The following is a 20,290-nucleotide window of genomic DNA, read 5'->3' as shown; positions in this document are numbered from 1 at the left end:
TATTGGGCACCATTGAAGTCCAAAATAGGGAGAGAAATCCTAGAATGTTTTCTTTGAAAACCTTAATTTCTTTTCAACTGAAGAAAGAAAGACCTGAACATCTTGGATGACATGGGGGTGAGTAAATTATCAGGATTATTTTATTTTGGAAGTGAACTAATCCTTGTTTACCATGCAGAAATTCAGAACTGTTTGAGTCTGAACCTGTGCTCAAATTTGCCAGAATCCCACCTCTAGTTGCTGGCCTGGCGTCAAGTGGGGCACCCCCATGACGTCCTGAAGCCCCCCCCGCCCCCGCAATGATCTGAAGGACCGACCCCTTCACCCCTGGAGTACGATTTTAAACGCGAAAAGCTCGACTAAATGCAATTTCAACCGAGGGGTACCCCTCTGATCTGATTTGTGCCACCTCAGATTCTTTTTGACCCTCTCCAGTCCTCCAAAATTTTAACTATTCGATTCGGACAATCACCAGTGTATGTACACTTTCACTACTAAATTCCAACGTGCTTAAATGTTTCAGACATTTAAATGAATTACTAGCACAAAAAGACATTTGTTAAATACACACTGATGTTTGTGAGTTTGTTAATGCACTTGTGTGTAAGGTAAGTGGCAATAATCCTTTCAGTTAAAATCTGACGACGTAGTTTATTCATACAGAATACCCCGATAAACCCCAGCACCCCGTGTCCTGGCACTGGGACTGTCTAGTTGTATTTTATTGATCAAAGGTAGCTATTTTGTAGCTTAAGAGTCTCAGACAAAATTGATATGCAAAAGAAACTTAACTTCTGAACTTTTTAGCTATGAGTGAGTGTCCTCTGAGCAATAAAAATTTCCTCTGGAATGGATTTTTATTATCATTATTGTATTTGCAGTTTCCGCCACTGTGTGTGTGAGTGTCACCGATGGTACTCATGTGCTGCGATCTGTGCACTCTTGTGCATATGCTGTGTGTGTAGGTCTGTGCGTCTCCCTATGCGTGTGAGTTTACACCCTGTCGGTCTGTCAGTGTGATTCAGGGGGGTGGACAGGGGCTGACCATCTGGCCAGCGTTTTAATCCCTTCTGCTGGAAAGACAGACCAGAGCATCGATTAAAGCTAGGGCTGAAGTTGAGTGACTGACAGCGGAGCGAGAAAGGAGAGCGATCCCTGGAGATTCGACACAGAGTATCGGCATGGCTGTGTCCGTGCCGCACACACATACGGCCCAGGCTTCGCTCTCTCGCCGTACCGTTCGCCTTCGTGTGCCGATTGAGAGGCAGCGAGAGAGAAAGATAGCTGCGGTTCCCATGTCAGTGGGGTGAAATTTAAGACAGCGTCTCTGTTGAATATTTTAAACGTTCCCTCTCTGTGTAATGTGTCAGGCTGACGGTGCACCACTCGGCTTGGCTCGGCTGAGAGGACATTTTTAGAATGCTTATGGAGAGGAAGTAGGAGGAGGGCCTCATTAGAATGTCTAATTACTCTCTCTCTGCACAGAGGAGCGTTGATTAAAATCATACCGGGCATTAATATTTAAACCCCCGCACGCCTTGGTCTGCGCCGCCGCACGCATCTCCTACGTTCAATACGCGCCAACGAGTTAAAAGAATATCACAACATCTCTGGCGTGTGAAAGGGCGCGTGAAACAAACATCGTCTTGACTTTATGAGGTTGAAGTGTGAATAACGTCTCGCCGAATAATGATCGTGCCAAAACCGAACAATAAAGCTCTGTTTCTAAACTCCCCAAACCAAAAAAAAATGAGGAGCTGTTCCTAAGATCCCAACTCCCAAGACTAAAAGAGTGAAATACTGATTTGAAATTCCTCAGTCCACAGAATGACGCTGCCCCAAAACTAAATTAAAGTAGTTCCTCTGTTTTCTTAGTTTATATAGTGAGTATGGTAAAACTCGTTCACATAAATTGTGCTCTCTCTCTGTCCCTCTATATTGTTTGGTTTTATATTTAGTATAAATGTACCCGAATTGAGATATTTATTCAAATCCCAAGCAAATTAAGAAATATTTTTTGAAATCAGTAAATTTTTGTGAATGAGGCACTGCTCCTAAACCTAAAAGTGAGACACTGCTATGTTTTTTGTTGTTGTTTTTTAACTCATTGATGTCCATTCCCTGATAGTACACATGCATTTTTTTTAGCCATGATAGTACACGTACATCACAGAGACATGAATTTTGACATCCGCATTTACATCTGCAAGACATATTTTTTAGATTGTTTGCTCATCTGCAATACGTATATAAGACATTTCCTATTAGATGTAAAATAGACATCTATTAGATGTCTTTAAGATGTTTATGATTTAGAATGTAAAACTGATGTCTGTCAGATGTTTGTACACAGCAGATGCTTTCCAGATCAAGTGATCTTTAACAGACATCTTTCAGATGTACTTGTGCTATCTGGGTTGTTGTTTCTTTATGGCTATTGCAGTATTTCAACAAGAGTTCCTATGTGTGGCATTTGTTATGCCAACATTGATTTTGTGAGGATTTCGAGACGAAGGCAATTTCATGTAAAGTCCAGGGTAGAAACATATAATTGTTCACTTTGTTGTCTTTCTTTTGTCTCACTTTGCCCTCACTTGGCCTCACCATGGATCCACAGGAACTTTCCGTGACCCAAGTAAGACTCTTTTCACTTTTAGGCTTATGGCTATTTTCAGTGTTTTATAGGCTAATTTTGCAGAATGATAACCTCTTCACGTGTGCAGCGAAGCCTGTGCTTCTATGTACACAATTTACGTCCCTGGTAATAACTTGGCTCTGTCCATAAGCCTATTAATCTTGTGATGGAAGTTGCGTTCCCCATTATTGATTTAATCCTGGATTCTGTTGCTGTGAATCCCCGTCTTGATTAAAATAGGTAATGAAGTGCTCACTTTTTGCACCTCTTTTTCATTTGCTTACCACCTCTCATTTGCTCTCTCAACAGAGAGCACGCTGTCTAAGAACCGAGACCACGGAGGCATGGAGACGCTACCTCTGAACGGAAACTTCAACAACAGCTATTCTCTGCATAGCGTCGGGGGTTCAGGTGCTCCCGGGGGCAGCTGTGACTTCCTGGGAGGCGGAGATAGCCCCCCTCCCCTGCTCAACCCCCGCGGTTCAGAAACTCTCGGCGGCATACGGAGAAACCTCTCGGACGCAGCGGCGTTTGAGAAGATGATCATCTCTGAACTTGTGCACAATAATCTACGAGGCGGTGGTGGGGCTGGGGGCGGTGACAGAACGTGTGGCAGCCTGGTCAGAGGACACGGGCATATGGGAATGGGGCGGGGCGGAGGCGGGGCAGAACCGGCGATAGGCATGGAGGACGACGAAGACTTTCGTTCGAGAGAAGCACGTCAGCGCACACCACAAGATGTGGAACTGCTGTACAAGGCTCTAGAGGAGCCCCTGCTGCTGCAGCGTGCCCAGTCCGTGCTCTACCAGAGTGACCCCGATGAGTCCGAAAGCTACACGGCCGACCTGACCGAGAGTTTGGGCCATAGTGGTCACAGCGGCCAAAGTGCGGCAGGCCAGGGCCACAATGGAGCCCCCGATTCGCCCGCGCGGGACTCTCTCTACACCAGCATCACCAACCTGCGAGATTCGCCCTACCCTGACAGCAGCCCAGAGCCGCTAGAGGTGGTTCCGCGCTCGGCCCAGCCTCCGGAGGAGCTGTACTACAGCTCGGGTCGGCCCGCCATAGGCTCCCGCGGAGCCCCCATGCAGACCTTCTACCAGGCTCCGCCTAGGAGACCGAGCACTGAAGCCCACCCCGCCCCTGAGCCCCCTCACAGCGAGGGAGATGGACAGATGCAGTTGGTCACAAGCCTGTGACCACGAGTAAGAGGTGGAGGTGGAAGAGCGCCACAGGGTCTGATGCAAAGTGCCGACGGCGGTGATGGACTCCTCTCCTGTCTCTGACGCCCTCCTTATGTCTGGTTGCCTTTTTGCTCTTTCATTTGTTTTGAAGTAAGAGGTAAGGAAAGCCTAAACAGGGAGAGCGACAGAGAGGTTTGTCTCCATGGCAGCAGGCTCTCTGAAATGCTGTGTAACCACTCTGCTCTCTCATCAGCATCATTTTCTCCTCCCTCCTCACGCACACACATAGAGAAACAGCGAGTCCAGCTATCTGCCTTCTCTCAATGGACGTCTCTGCCTTCAGCTCCCTCTGCTCCAGAAATATCATCAAACTTCACACCAGGCTTCTATTTCTGTGTTTCATTTCAAGTCATATCTTTAAAATGTTACTTTTGCGTAACTCCCTTACCTTCGCTTTCCTTTCTCTGTCTTTCTCCATCATTATTTGATGAGAGCTGTTGCGTAATGGGGGTATGCCATTATACTGCAAGTGACAAAAATCTCTCTGAAAGCTCTTCAGTGTTGCCAAAAATAACTGTTTTTGAGCCAGGACACAAACTGGAATCTACACGCACACACACACACGCACACACTCACAGAAGTGCTTGTTACTGAACATCAAGAGTGTGAACATATGCTCATAAAAAAGGAAAACAAGGACTATTGTTCAGACACAGGTAGCAGGAAGCTGCCTCAGTGGAGTTGCCTTTATTTCTCTCTCTGAACTGACTCTTCTGTATAAAACAACCACAGAGACTGGGAACAGGGAGGGGGCGACGTTAGGACGCAACCCGTCGTCAGCGGGGTCGTTTGAAGCCTTTCGGCCATGGGACCTCTCATGAATAAAACTCTGTAGGGTTTCGTCTCTGATCCACAGATGGGGGGGTGGATTACGGACTGAAACTGCTCTCCGAATCACTGATGGATGTTGTAGGTGGACGTGCTGTATCACCTGTGTTATTGTGGCTAGAAGAATTTTTTTGCTACCGCTCCAGCCATTCTTCGAGTCCGACCTCTGTACATACGAACCACACAAACGCGAAAGCAAGTCTTACTCTACTCGTCTCCTGTACATAGAAGAACAAAAGCAACAAAAAAGTATCAAATACTATGAAAAACAGTTCTTGTACTGCAACAGAAATCGAAAAATAAAGATGTTTTGAAGTTTGTGACCTGAACACCACGCCAGTCTCTCCCTCTCTCTTTCTTTCGCTCTCTCCGGCCCTCGTTCGGTCCTGCCCTGGAGCACCCGCGCTGCCAGGAAATCTAATTGTCTGCCAAGAGACAGCGAGAGAGAGACAGAGAGACAGAAAGAGAAGGATTTTACATACAAACGAGATAAATCCTGGCACAATTTTTATGTAATATAACCCATTACATTGTTGGTAATGTTTGACCTTCAACATTCCCAGACAGGAAGCGCTCGACATGAATGAAAGGGGAATACATTGTGCCTCAGGGGCGCACTGGTGCATTGTGGGTTGATTGACAGCAGCCATAATGTAGTGTTGGTTATATTTTATCTGGAAGATGTAATAGATATCAGATGACTAGATGAATAGAATATAAGATATTTAGGTGAACAAAAAAAAAATTGAGGGGCACATTCGGAAATGTTTCAGTCACAAACCCTAGATTGTATTTGACTGTTTTTACATACCAATATCAGCTGTTGTTTCTGAACCTGGTGTGACAGTTGATTTACGATTTGTATGTGTATGTCTGAACGTGAACATTTGGATGCCTGAGAACCAGAGTACGTATGTGAGCGAGTGTGTATCTCAGAGGCTATTTTTACTGGGTTAGATGGACCCGCATTAGAAGAACAGGAAGCAGAGTAAATCTATATCTATATAAGAGCTCAGTATAAGCTTCCATCTAAAAGACTTTGTTAAAGGTATTTTAAATGTTGTTTTTCTGCCAGTCAGGTACAATGGAAACAAAAAACAAAACAGAATTAGGATTCATTGAGCGACAGGAACATCTGACCAATGAGACACAGCTTCTGTGGTTTAGAATTCCCATATGCAAATGAGCTGCATAGCCTATTGAACAAAAGAGAGGTATTCATGAGTGCTCCGCCCCTCTGAAGTCTGCTCAATCTTCAAGTCTTTCATGTCTAATGTTTTATTTATTAATATTTATTTGTCTGTTTTGATTATTTATGCACATATTCATTTATTCAGTGTGGTTTTCATTCTGTGTACAGAGCATATGTGAGGGTGACGAGAGTGTTCTATATTTCGAAGAGCATGCTAGCATACTACTATTGCTGCAGTATATACTGTGTATTTATTGCACAATATGCAAATTTAGTAAATTTAGCCAGAATGAGTGGTAAACAACAGAGGCTGAATTCTTAATGGCATAGTAACTCTTATGCCAGAAATATTAAGAGTAGAATGCTAGTAAATAGAATTCGGTCAGACTATTTTGTCCCACAATTCAGAGTGGTTTACTTGACTTTTCATTTCCGATGTGATGGATGAACCAACCTTTTTTTAATCAGATTGGACTGCCAAATATACACTGTATACAATGCAGCAGGTAATAAGCTAGTATGCCATTCCAAACATAGCCATAAAAAGAAAGAGAGAGAGCAGGGGTGAATATCCATGTTTAATGTCACAGGAAGAGGTGATGTCAAAACTACACAAGTCTGCTGCACCCACTGTCAAATGTGGAGAACATTGTGCATTCTGAATCAATGTCCTATCATTCAATCCAAGCACCATCTGCACTCTCTCTTTCTCTGTCTCTCACTCCTGTAAGTCTTCTAAGGGGACGTGTGTGCAATCCATTGCATGGTAACTTGTACTGATTGACACAGGGTCAGTATGTTTGCCGGTGTGCTGGCCAGTAGGTGGTTAGTACATCCGGCCCTATATTTAGCCCGAGGCATGTATGATCAGCTTTTCTTTAAAGCAATGACCTGAACATTTTTTTTCTTGCTTTTCTTGCAAAAATATTCCATGTTGATGAGTAGGACCAGCTTCAACTGGTCAGCAGGTTTGACCGTTTGAATGTATTGTCATACACCATTGTGAACTGGCTCTTAGAGCTTAGGATGCCCTCTAAGGAGATCTGCTCCTGACTCATGGCCCTCTGCCCACCTGGCACCACACCGCTGCTGTTTTACCCCCTTATACCCTGCTGCACCGGCCCGTGGGAGAGGCTGTTTACCTCTCTCCCTCCATCCCTGGAGACGTCCGATGTGCGTCACGTTTTGTGCATTGCTCCTTTTTGTGCCCTTGCTCGGTTTTGTTTCCTATCTACCCTTCCTTTGCATTCCGTGTTCTTCCCATTCCCGCTTAGCTCGCCGAAATGTTTTTACATGGCTTTCCTAGCTGAGCATTAATGTGGGAAGATTTGTTATGTTAGTCAAAGGCTTTGTTTACATGGGACTGAAAGGATAATATAGTACAGTGTTGAATATGGTGATAATGACAGTGATTATGCGCCGTAGTAAACTGCTAGACTAAAGCCTGCTCCTAGGGACTGCTACCACCTCCAAAATCCCCATACAACCCCTGATTATCATAATAATACTAAGAGCTATAATCTAGCGGAGTCAACCCACCATGCTCCCGCTCTCTGGGTTTCTCCCTTTGTCTTTCCCCCCTCTCGCTCTTTGAGAGCACTTGTGTTCGCTGTTCTTTAGATATGAAAGGAGTCACCCTGATCCGCTCTCCATATCAGCCTCGTTTTCATGTCTTCACATTCAAATGGAAAGCCAAAGAGTGCATGAGTAGACACCGGATGACTAGGCCCAGACAGAATCTGCTGCTTTTTTCCTCATTTTCATGCGGAATGAGTTTAAAATGATGAAATGTGTTCAGTTGAGCTCAGAGTGCTACACTTTTATTGGTAGCTGAATAAATTTTCCAAAATATGAAAAGAACCCCTGAAATCGATTGACGAATACAGTTTTTCTTTTGCTTTTTTGACACAGGTCGGTCCGGATGTAACTTTAATTTTTATGTAACCAGTAGCCTTTAGTTTGTATCAGTCAACAACAATGATTAGCTGACAGGTAGAATTAGGACAGGGGTAGGCAAGTTTGGTTCTAGAGAGCCGGTGTCCTGCAGAGTTCACCTCCAACCCTGAAAAAACCTCACTTCTCTGAAGCCTTAGCAAAGCCAATAGAAGGCAAGCCTGCAACCCTTAGCCAAAAAAGTGTAATGGTTAAAGCTAACGCTTCCGGTTTGGGAAAGGAGACCAGAGGCCGTTTTCTTTGAATGGATGTCAATGGAGGAGAGGCCTTACTACACTAAATAAATAGATTTTTAGAGGAAACAGCCTAACATTTAATGAATTTATCACCTATTGGCTAATTTTCAACATGTTTTACACTAAACAATACTTTTGGATTTAACTATTTTTAGAGTTTACACCGAAAAAATCATTGACTTTTTGCGACAGGGGAGGTTCAGCTTATGGCACTTCCCATTCATTCCCAAGGTATCCATAAACGGTGATTGAGTGTCGCTCATTCAGTGTCGTTAAGCATGTAATGTAATCGGTCATCAAGGCACATGTGATCCAAGTTGACCATTACGCTTTCTCCAATAGTACAGACTCTCTCATCTCCAGTAATAGGACAGTCTCTGCCCTCTGAAGACATCTCTGAAGACAATCTCTGAAGACATTGATTAGCTTGTTCGGGTTGAAGCTAAACTCTGCAGGACTCTCTAGGACCTAACTTGTCTACCCCTGAATTAGGAGGAAGAACATTCCAATTCCAGTAGAAGTGTCCAAACCTGCACATGGAGATCTACCTGCAGATTTCAGTTCCATCCCTGCTCCAACACACTTGGCTAAAATTATCAAACTCTCCTAAGGATCCTAGTTAGCTGGTTCAAGTGTATTGGATCGGGGTTGGAGCTGAACTTTGCAGGAAAGATTGACAGTAGGGGTGTCCAAACTTGGTCCTAGAGAGCCACTGTCCTGCAGAGTTCACGTCCATCCCTGAAAAAAACTCACCTGCCTATAGCCTTAGTAATCCTAAAGACATTGATTAGCTTGTTCAGGTGTGTTTGGTTAGGGTTGGAGATAAACTCTGCAGGACAACTTGTCTACTGCTGAATTAGGACGAAGAAAATTCCAATTCTAGCGTAGAAGTTCTGAAACCTGGAAATCTTCCTATGAGCAAATTTCAGTTTCAACACTGCTCTAACACACCTGTCTCTAATTATCAAGTTTTCCTGTAGATCTTTGTTAGCCGGTATTGTGTATTGGATCAGGTTGAATTCAGCTGAGTTTTACAGAAAGGAGAGCCACTGCAGAGTCCTGCAGAGTTTAGCTCCAACCCTAATTAAACACACCTTCCTGGAAGTTTCTAGTATGCCTAGTACGGCCCTGATTAGCTTTTTCATGTGTGTTTAATTGGGTTTCAGCTAAACTCCGCAGGACAGTTGCCCTCCAGGAGTCGGATTAGACACCTCTAATCTACAGGATCAGGTTTAGGCACCCTTGTTCTTTGATTAGACAAAAAATGTGTACGTGCCCATGGGTGAAGGGGCATTTGAACATTTAAAAGATGTACATCATCTAAAAGACCAATGTTTAGGAGTACACGACTATTTGACGTAGACAAAAAGTCTTAAAATTGTCATTTGTATGTCTTGGGGTCTTTAATAATGGAGCTCAAGGGACTGGAGATGTCTTAAACTTTAAGATTTGTATTCCAGTTCTGCAGAAATCCCGTTTTCCGCAAGCACAGATTCTGTATGGGCCTGAGACTGAGAGGAACTATGAAAGGTCCTCTTTTCAGACACCAGTCTCTTGTCCCTCTCCACATAGGTGCCATCGCACTGGCCTGCACTCCTGTGATCTGACAGTCTGTCACCTTGCTGTCAACCCAATCCTCAGCTGGGGCTTGGCACCAGAGAGTCAGAGTCATGACCTCTGATCATGAGCCATCCCCCTCTGTAGCACAGGAGCTTCGCTTTTAGAGCCACATGTTGACTTGATGTCCAGATACTAGGATAGATATAATAAAAAAAGAGAGAGAGATATGACCAAGTCATTCACTGCTGTCAAAACAACATGAAGCATCAGCCCAGGGCAAAGCACCCCACCTGCTCGGCCACACCGCGTCTGACAGGAAAAGAGAGCCCCTGGAGTTAAATGACATGTTTTATTGGGATCCCTCAGCTGCTGAGCGATCAACACCTTCCTGTAACATGGAAGCATTTTAACACCACCACAGCCACCGAACGAAGGACAATCCTGATAGAGCTTGCTTACACCCTTTTCCATCAAAATGGTGCTTGTGTTAGAAAGATGTGTGAGTGTCTTTTACAACTGGCCCACATTTCTACAGACTTGTACCTAACTGTTACTACGTAACCTGTCTGTAAACAAACAGTGCTTTTACATCTTTTAAGTTGCAGTCACATTTACCTTCGAAACATTTCACAGACAAAATCCAGTCATTGAAATGGGAATTGGTGCACTTGGGAATTTTGCATAAGAACAGAACATTTTCTCATGCAGATTTAGTATGGATTTTAGTATAGATTTAGAAATAGGTGGAAATTTTGTGAATGTTACCACACATTTAGGGCCAGTTTTACTGACCGTTTGCAGCAGCGCAAACCGTCTTTTGGCGTTAAAATAGTACTGTCAAGAATTAAGAAGCACAGTGGTGCACAGGGAAGAATTAGCGCTGAAAAGGCGTAGATGCAGTTATTTTTGCGCCTGACCTTACTGAATATGCATTTGTAGGTGTTTCTCTCTCAGATGCAAAATTTGGAAGAGAGTATTAAAATGAATCTTGGAATGTGTTTTACTAACAGTTGCACTCGTCAAATTACTTAAGCATTTCTTAAAGCAGGTGGTAATGCTTATTATGGAAATAATCTGGCTGTGTCTGTCCTTTAATGTGTGCGTTGTTAGTAAAATCACATGCAGAATTTTACCCTCCCATTTGCGCTTTTATGGAATTGCGCTCTAACGCTAATTTGCTGGCCCTTATTCTTGTAATTTTTTTACTTTCCATAAATTCAGCGTCTTAAGACATTTGCGAATTATAGCAATAAGATACAAAAGACCATGCACTACATGAAGCAGAGTGCCTAGAATTTTTCTAATCGTGGTAAAATTACTGTAAAGCACAGGCTTGAGTGCTTACTGTGGAAAATTACAGCAACAGCAATATGATTAAAGATAATTAGTTCAGAATAAATATTTCTGACGCTAAATAATATAGTTCAACTCAATGCAATAATCTAAGTGCAAGAGTATCAGCATATTACAGCAAAGTTGAAACTATCGGTTTTAATAAAATCATTTCGAATTGACAGGGAAATTACAATTATTATAGGCTTTTAAGCATGACAAAATGACATTTTTGGTTAGAGATTTAAGGGGCGGTTGTGGAGCCCAGAACCACCTTTTTTCTTCAAAGGAAATGTGTGGATTGGGCCAGATTGGGCACCAGCACCATGTTGGTGGAAAGGGGGTAACTGTCACAAACAGAGAGGGAACAGGCACAGAGCTGTTAAACTGACATCTACACACTAATAATGTAGTATTATTTGGTCTCTTGGAGAGTGTCTGTGCTAGAAACAGCACCTGTACTGTAGTTTTGAGAATATGTTAGACTGTGACATGAGCCCAGTTGGGAGGGTCATGTTGTTAACTGTTAACCAGCTGTCCGTCAGTCTTTAACAACAGCTCGGTCAGGCAGGGTTACACCAGAACACAGAGCTCTGGGTAATACAGACTCCCAAAACAGTGTTTCTACATTGATCACAAAACACTAACATGTGAGTCGTGCCTGAGCTGTGTAGTTTTTTGTACTCTGTACAGAGGATGTAAAGGGCGGTTTTACATGTTTAAGTTTGACCAATCTGAAGCAAGCTGTGGTTTGTTTTATAGCTTCTTTTAGGCATGCTTTTGCCTGTATGTTTGCATATTAACTATGTTTGACCCAGAGGGGCCACGTGGGCAAGCATTCAGCAGATGGGTGGGTGTAAACCGGTCTTCTAGAAGAATCACCGCCTTATCATACAAGCAAGTTTCTTTAAGAAACACCCAGTGATTTAGTTCAGCGTTGTGTTCATTTCCTGTCAGGGTTTGTTGGGTTTTGAGAAAGGAGGCAGGGATAAAATCACCCTAGAATGTATTAGGCCTTCTTGAGTTAGACTATCATAAAAGTACATCATTGCGTGATCACACAGTATTAGACATTGTATAAGATGAGAATCAAACATGGGAGAAACAAGTAGTAGTCATCAAAAACCAGGGTAATGATTCTGGCATTGAGGTTATGTATTTTTTAACTTCATTTTTTATTTTTTCATTCTGAACTCATTGGGGGTTTTTTTTTAACAACTTTTTGATTAAATTATGATGCTTGGGTCCCGTGTAACAGGAGGGTAATGTGATTTACTGTTTTTATTGAAGAACGATATGTGTTTTATTTCTCACCGTCATTGCTTTGACAGCTGTTTGGGCCAAAGGGGATGGTTTTATGTAAGCGTTTGCGTCATTGCAGGTCAGTACGACCCTGTATCAGCACATATTAATAAAAAATTACTAAAACCGAACATTGGTCATTTCATGTCTGTGGTGAGCCAAAAATCACACACTCAGTGTGCAAATTAATATTCAGGTGTGTTATCCTCTTCAACCAATTTTCTTTAATGGTTATGCAAATTACTTTAAATTAAAGAGACATATTCTACACCTTTTCTACTTCTCTTTTCTTCCCCTCTGCATTTATAATGTCAAAGTTTCTTGCACAAAAACATATGTAATTAAGTTTTACATGCATTTTCCCACCTCTGTGACCTTTAGAATTACACAGTCAGTTTTGACGCTGTCCTTTTGTTATATAGGAACTTGCCAGGAATGTGCTTTTACTGTTCGCCATAAATGTATGCAGTAATTCATAGTTTTTACTTGCCCAAAACATTAATTTTACTGTATGCAATATAATGCAATGTTAAACCATTTACTTTGGAGAAATTTAGCATTACATCACTTGCTCACCAGTAGATCCTCTGCTGTGAATGGGTGCCGTCAGAACGTAAGTCAAAACAGCTGATAATAACATTGTAATAATCCACGTGACTACAGCAAATCAATTAATATCTTATGGAGTGTTTGTAACAGTGGCATTTGTAATAAATCTGTTAAGGTGTTTTAACTTTAAACTGTCACTTCTAGCTAAAATAATAGTCAATAATGCATAATAATGCTTCATTCATTTAAAAAAAGTCATTAAAAGGCATCAAAATCCACCAACATGTTTGTTTAGAACTGTTTTAAACCATTTTCACTTGTAACTGGTGCTTGTGAAATCAGTGCATTTTTCTCTCCTCTTTCAGACAAGATGACTTTTTGTACTGGAGAAAGCATTATTATGGATAGTGGACTCATGTTTAAGTCTACAATATTTAAAAATGTCTTAATTTCTTTGGCTTTTCACTTCACAAGATGTTAATTTATGGACTGGAGTTGTTTGGATTAGTTGTGAATTATTGTGATGTTTTTTCCAGCTGTTTGGACTCTCATTCCTACGGCACCCATTCACTGCAGAGGATCCACTGGTGAGCAAGTGATGTAATGCTAAATTTCTTCAAATCTGTTTAGATGAAGAAACAAACTCACTTATATCTAGGATGGCCTGAGGGTGACTATATTTTAAGATAATTTTCATTTTTGGGCAAAATATGCGTTGGAATTCTCCAGAAAGATATGCAGAAATGTAGTAGTAACTCCATTACGAGGAACAGCATATTCACTGGACTTCCTGGACATCTAAATATCAATATGACTGGTAGTATCTTCTTCTGGGACTGAATTAAGTTCTGCTAGGTTTCTAACTGAAATCGCTATGGCTTCTAATCAGTCAAGATATTATAGAGTCAGGATGTTTCTGTAATACGGCACCTTGTGTTTAGGAATAATAATAGCGTCTTATTTCCTCATTACTTCACAGCGACTAATGAATAGGTGTTGATGTGTAAATGTGGCCAGATGTTAATTTGCTTGTAGCTCATAGCTGTGACATCACACCTTTTGAAAGTATGCATAAATTTAGAGTAAACGAAACTGGAGGAAATTAGGTTTTCCATGATGTGACCTACTTAAAGACGATAAAAAGAACCAGGTTGTTACCTGAACTTTAAATGTAATTTGATTTAATTACTCAAAAGCGATATACAGTAGTTTGCATTATGGCAATGCTGATTGGTCAATGGCACCACGAAAACAAACACAATCCTAAACCTTTCAGTATATTATCCTAAGCTGTGACGTCAAAGCTAGCTGACAGGGAATATAACCCTCTTTAATGTATGTCAGTCCATTTCACACTTCTAGAAGCCCTCCAAAACTCACTGGGAAAAACATCATTCACACTGTTCATTATATTTCATGTGTAATTTAATTTGTTATTTGATGTCTTTTTAATTATTCGTGAATTTTCTCAAGTAGCAATAAATGCCAGTGTCATCAATATCACTAATAATAATTCAATTGCCTCTATTAAACAGATTTTCTTCTTCAGTTTCTAGACATAAATAATTTAACATACTTAAATAGACCATTAACATAGTTATAACAACTAATTGAAGTGTACTTAAAACAATATTAATGTAAATTCATTATAGTAACTTTTACAGAATGTCTATTTACTGTAAGTACAAATAGCCCACCTTGTTGGCAGAGGCTATTTACATTAACTCCACCCACCAACATGTGATTGAGTTAGTCAACATTACAAAAGATGTTTGTCAAACATCAGCTTTAGTGGCGTAGATGGCAAAGCAAGTGCCATAGTCTTTTTGATGTGATCGAACCGAGTTCAAATCCACCTTTTGCCTAGTGTAAACCCAGATAGCATACGTACATCTGCAAGATGTCTGTTAAAGATCTCTTGATCTGGAAAGCATCTGCTGTGTACAAACGTCTGGCAGATGTCTGTAAGATGTTCATTCTAAATCATAAACATCTTAAAGACATCTAATAGACGTCTATTTGTCATCTGATAGGAAACGTCCAATAAACGTATTGCAGATGAGCAAACTACGTAAAAAAAAATATGTCTTGCAGATGTAAATAGACGTCTCTGAGATGTATATGTGCTATCAGGAAATAGAATATATAGCTTTTTGTACTTAGCAGTATTTTTATCAGTATGCTATTTACACTATTTTCACTTAGTGTAAATAGCATCCATTGCTGTTTGCACAGTGTAAATAGTGTCTATTGCTGAGAAAATATGCTATTTTCACTTAGTGTAAACAGTATCTAACTGCAGTTTACACTTATTTACATCGATTTCTATTTACACTTGCAAATAGCCGCTGCCTAAATTTTATAAGTGTGACATGATTCCTCCCTGCGTCCTAATGTTTATACTATCCATCCTAAATAGTATGAGGTTAGAATAAGTGTGTCCCAAAGCATAATATGCTGAAAAGAGTATGCCAAAAGTCTATTTTTGAAAGATTTTTGAATGTCCACACTCTAATGGCTAATATTGCCCACAATCCATTGCGTTTTGGCGAAGGATTCGGTCTAGAACTACAAACACGAAATAAAAGCGTTAAAAAACTACAAACAATTTAATGTGATCTGTGTTCTATTTCATCTGTAACAGCAGTGTGAACTTTTATAAACATCTGTTTGCTTGATAACCTTTAAATGCATCATTATGCAGAAAATATGAGCAGACCCAGATAGCACCCGTACGTTTGCAAGATGTCTGTTAAAGATCGCTTGATCTGGAAAGCATCTGCCATTTACAAACATCTGTAAAATGTTTTACATACATTCTAAATCAGAAACATCTTAAAGACAACTTATAGACATCTATTTGACATCTGATAGCGAATGTCCTATAGACGTATTGCAGATGAGCAAACACTGTAAAAGATATCTCTTACAGATGTAAAAGCAGACGTCAAATAGACATCTACGTGATGTATCCCAGATAGCACATGTACATCTGCAAGATGTTTGTTAAAGATCTCTTGATCTGGAAAGCATCTGCTGTGTACAAACATCCGCCAGACGTCTGTAAGACATCAGTTTTACATACGTTCTAAATCATAAACATCTTAAAGACATCTAAAAGACGTCTATTTGACATCTGATAGGAAACGTTCTATAGACGTACTGCAGATGAGCAAAATACATAAAAAATACGTTGTTGCAGATGTAAATGCAGACGTTAAATAGACGTCTCCAAGATGTACGTGTGCTATCAGGGGAGTTTTCGGCATGAAAGATCTGCAACTGGCAGATCAACGTGCTTCTTCCTTTCTCTCCAATATGGTTGGAAGTTAAATTAAATGAAATGTGGAGGATGTTAACTGTGACAAGATGATTGACAGGCTAGTTTACAGTGACAGGGTGTGTATAAATGCGACAGAGCGTCTGTTAAAGATGCAGTTGTGTGATGTGACAGTATGTCTCAAAGCTTGCGTACTTTTCTACTAGACATTCAAAAGTGTGTACTTTTTCTTCACCAAAAGAGTACATACTTTAAGGGCGTAGTATAAGTAGGCACACTGGGACACAGCACCTGTCTAATATCACTCGCTTTGTGTGTGGACTTTTAGTTTGTAGTTTTGCTTGGTTCTTGCTCCTGTTTCGTCTTGTCATTGGATTGATTGTTCCCACCTGTGTCTTGTTTGTTAATTACCCTCTGTGTATATAAGCCCTTGTGTTTTCTGTGTTCTTTGTCTGGTCTGGGGCTTCATGGCAGTTTTGTTTGGTGTTCTCATTCTGTTTTCTAGTCTATGTGTTTAGCTTGTTTGTATCTATTTTGTTAGTAAAACCCAGGTCCAGCTCTCTTTTAAGTTCACCTCAAGTTGTAATTTGGTGTTTCTGTCAAGCTCTTTTTGTTTGAATGACAGCACTTAGCTCATTTCCCCACTTGTTTTGTGCATCCATTTTCACCATAACAAGTCAATTTATAATTTAATATTTTTATATATATATAGTTTATTTGAGCTTGTTACAATGCAGCATCAGTAGAAGTGCTACGTAAGGTTTTCCTGAACTCTTTCATCTGCGGTTAGGCATGAAAGGGAATTAGGGAAATTCGAGTTGTGACCTGAGAAGGACATTCCCTTCACTGTATTACACCAGAATAAACACCCCTAGAGAAAGGGCTTTTGTTATTGCTGCCATCCATTTATTTTACTTTTTCCTCTTTAAGATATGTATAACATATTAAACTACTTTTATTGTCTGACAAACAGTGGGAAGGTGTTTACTCTGCATCCAAATATATTCCTTATTGTAACGCTGGAAATGAATATAACTCTTGGAGCACTAAAGCCTGTAGTTGATTTGTTCATACGAGTGCCAGCGGGTCGTCCTATTTCACAGAATCGCTACATTTAACCTCCTTGGCGTACCTACAGAAGACGAGAATGAACCAGCCAAGCAGCCTCTATTCACTCTTACATGCTCCTCTGAACTGTGGAGATGAGGCATCGCAATTCTTTTGTGCTTTTCCTCAAAACAGCCCTAAAATCATGCAAATGGCAAAAAAAAGAAAGAGGCTGCATAAACGGAAAGTGCTTTTGTATGCATCCAGCGCCCACTCGGAGTGCATTATGAGCCGGCCACCACACCTACCCAACTTGGAGCTACACCAAATAGGTCCGTTTCATGTACTGTACTAGATCGGCTCGTCTGGACGAAAGGATCACATATTTGTGAGGATTTAAAGGGGTCGTGGAAGAAAGCTTGAATGTATTTTGTGGATTGACAGAGAGATCTGTTTAAAATCGGAGAATGAAAGAACGTTGCTCTTCACCGTGCAATTGCAGATCCTGTTATGTAGCACAATATGAAGAGGCATGAGGTGAGCAGAGCACAGTAAATTAATGAAACTAATGGGTTTCACTTTGGCACTGCTGTCTTTTGTCTGAGAGGCTCGATTTGCAGATAAAAAGCAGCACACTGGGACGTCCATTTAAGAGGCCTGTGAAAGATGCTGTCGGCGAATAAAGTGATTTTTACAGTTTTTTCACGTCGTGTTTTAGTCAGAGTTTATCTGAGGATGTGTTTTAGAGTATTTTGGGTTGTGTCATTATTTTTTCATGCTTCTCTCCAGAGGCCGGTCTGTGCTGTGTTTGGTCATTGTATCTTCTCTGTTACGTTGAGCAGAAAGAGGCCTGAGAGCTTTTTCATTTATCATCTCATTCCGCGTTACAAACGAAGGCCCTGATTTACTAAAGATTTGTATCTATTAATCTAGTTAGATGTGCAAAATAGTACATATTGTCAGTTTTTCTGAGAGTTAATGAATATGTAATCTGGGCTGTACCTCCATCCACGTGCAAAATACAGGGCAGTGTCAATGCAAATGGATTAAATTGTGCCCGCAAAGTGATTTTGCAGGCCTGAAAGTAATTTCAGAAGCGGTAACTGCGTGTGCAAATTAATGCGACTGAATGGTGGGTATTCATCTGATTCTCGTGGTGCGTCGCACTGCTATTTTAGCAAAATAGAGATTTGGAGAGCGGATAATAGAACGCATAGACATATCCAGTTGTGCTCCACCACTGACACACACATTCGTGTGATACGAAATTATTTCCTATGAACTTTTTCTCTTGCGCATTAGTGTTGAGCCACAATGATGGTTTGTAATTATTTTCGGTATACAGTAGATCCATGGTGCAGTGGCTTTAGCATTCACAATTTACATACATTATATAGTAATCCTCATAGTTGAAAATCCTGGTTTTAATGAGTGCTTTCAGTTAACAGCACAGACAACATTTATCACACACAAAGCCGTCCTTAAAATAACATATTTAAATATGTTATCCCTTCAAGTATTTGCTCTTGTAGCTATTCCTATTGTGAAAAAGAAGTACACTTTCACATACATTTTGAAAGAGCACATATTACAAAAATAATATCCTTAAGTTAATGTTTTTGGACACTTAATTGCAATTAAATGAACATTTAGATTTACATAGTCATTTAGGAGATGCTTTTATCCAAAGTAACTTACAAATGAGGACAGTAGAAGCAATCAAACCAACAAAAGACCAATAATATGTAAGTCTCTAGGTAGTGTAAAGCGGTAAACGTAGCAAGGTTTTTTGTTTTTTTTTGTTTTTATTTTTATTATGAATTAAAAAAAAATGAATAGAGAACAGTAGTGTAAGAAAGTCATTTTTTAAATAAAAACAAAACTCAAAAGAATAGAGAATGCTAGTGTTAGAGGCTTTTTTTTAATAAATAAAAAGAAAACAAGGGTAGAAAAAGAATAGAGAACGCTGGAGTTGAAGAGTATTAAAAGTGCTTGTTTTGACCCACTTAAGTAGGATTTATGTACATACAGTTGAGGTCAAAAGGTTACATACATCTTGCAGAATCTGTCAAATGTTTTACCAAAATAGGAGGGATCATACAAAATGCATGTTTTTTTTGTTTAGTACTGATCTGACTAAGATATTTCGCATAAGACGTTTACAATAGTCCACAAGAGAAAATAATAGTTGAATTTATGAAAATGACCCTGTTTGAACCTTCTGTAATAGTTGCATATGAGTCCCTCAGTTGTTCTCAGTGTGAAACGATGGAACTCAAAATCATACAGTCACTGCTGGAAAGGGTTCAAATACACAGAAATGCTGAAAAAACAAAGAATTTGTGGGACCTGAATGATTTTTCTGAAGAACAGTGGGAAGTCCTGTTCAGGACAAACAAGGAGCTCATGAACAACTATCACTAAACAAAAAATCATTCAGGTAACAACACAGTATTAAGACTCAAGTGTATGTAAACTTTTGAACGGCCATTTTTGATAAATTCAACTATTATTTTCTCTTGTGGACTATATGTAAACATCTTTTATGTGAAATATCTTATTCAGGTCAGTACTAAATAAAAAATAACATGCATTTTGTATGATTTTGGTCAAATAATGTACATTTTGCAGATTCTGCAAGGTGTATGTAAACTTTTGACTAACTGTATGTATATTTAATTTCATAATTATTTCTGTTGTCTTTGAAATATGGTTAAAATGTACTACTGAATGTACTGACAAGCATTTATGGTAAACTCAAATATACAATCATGTGATAAAACTCTACAGTTAAAATTTATATTAAGCACATTGAAACACTATTTTTATTAATATCATTTTTTCACAAGGATTTCAGTACAACTGCACACACTTGTAATTGGTTCTTCGCAAACAGTGATTGACAGGCTATCTGACCAATCATAACGCAGAATCCACCATTCTGTCCGACAAACAAATCAGACAGGTGAGTAGATATTTGGTGGACATAAACTTGAAAAATGGTGTGTATTGACGTCTTTCCGCGGTTAAAATAAAATATGTTCTGATGTTCATTCATGGTTTTTTTGTGCTTTAAGTAAAGAAAGAAAGATGATTGGTTTGTGTGTCAGTTGATCTAATAAGGCAAAACAG

General features: G+C 40.1%; 1 protein-coding gene across 1 annotated transcript in view; it reads left to right on the top strand.

Annotated features, from left to right (window-relative positions):
- The window catches only part of adgrl1a (adhesion G protein-coupled receptor L1a), a 205,031-nt gene extending 193,549 nt beyond the window's left edge, over positions 1 to 11,482 (top strand). The window contains exons 24-25 of the mRNA XM_051106077.1: positions 2,618 to 2,635; positions 2,945 to 11,482. Of these exons, the coding sequence (XP_050962034.1) occupies positions 2,618 to 2,635; positions 2,945 to 3,834 (908 nt within the window). The 3' untranslated portion in view covers positions 3,835 to 11,482. The remainder of the gene's footprint in view (positions 1 to 2,617; positions 2,636 to 2,944) is intronic.
- The last annotated feature ends 8,808 nt before the right edge of the window (positions 11,483 to 20,290 follow it).

This window comes from Labeo rohita, chromosome 3 (assembly GCF_022985175.1).
Source record: "Labeo rohita strain BAU-BD-2019 chromosome 3, IGBB_LRoh.1.0, whole genome shotgun sequence".
Classification (NCBI taxonomy): domain Eukaryota; kingdom Metazoa; phylum Chordata; class Actinopteri; order Cypriniformes; family Cyprinidae; genus Labeo; species Labeo rohita.
This window is presented reverse-complemented; position numbering and strand designations above follow the sequence as displayed.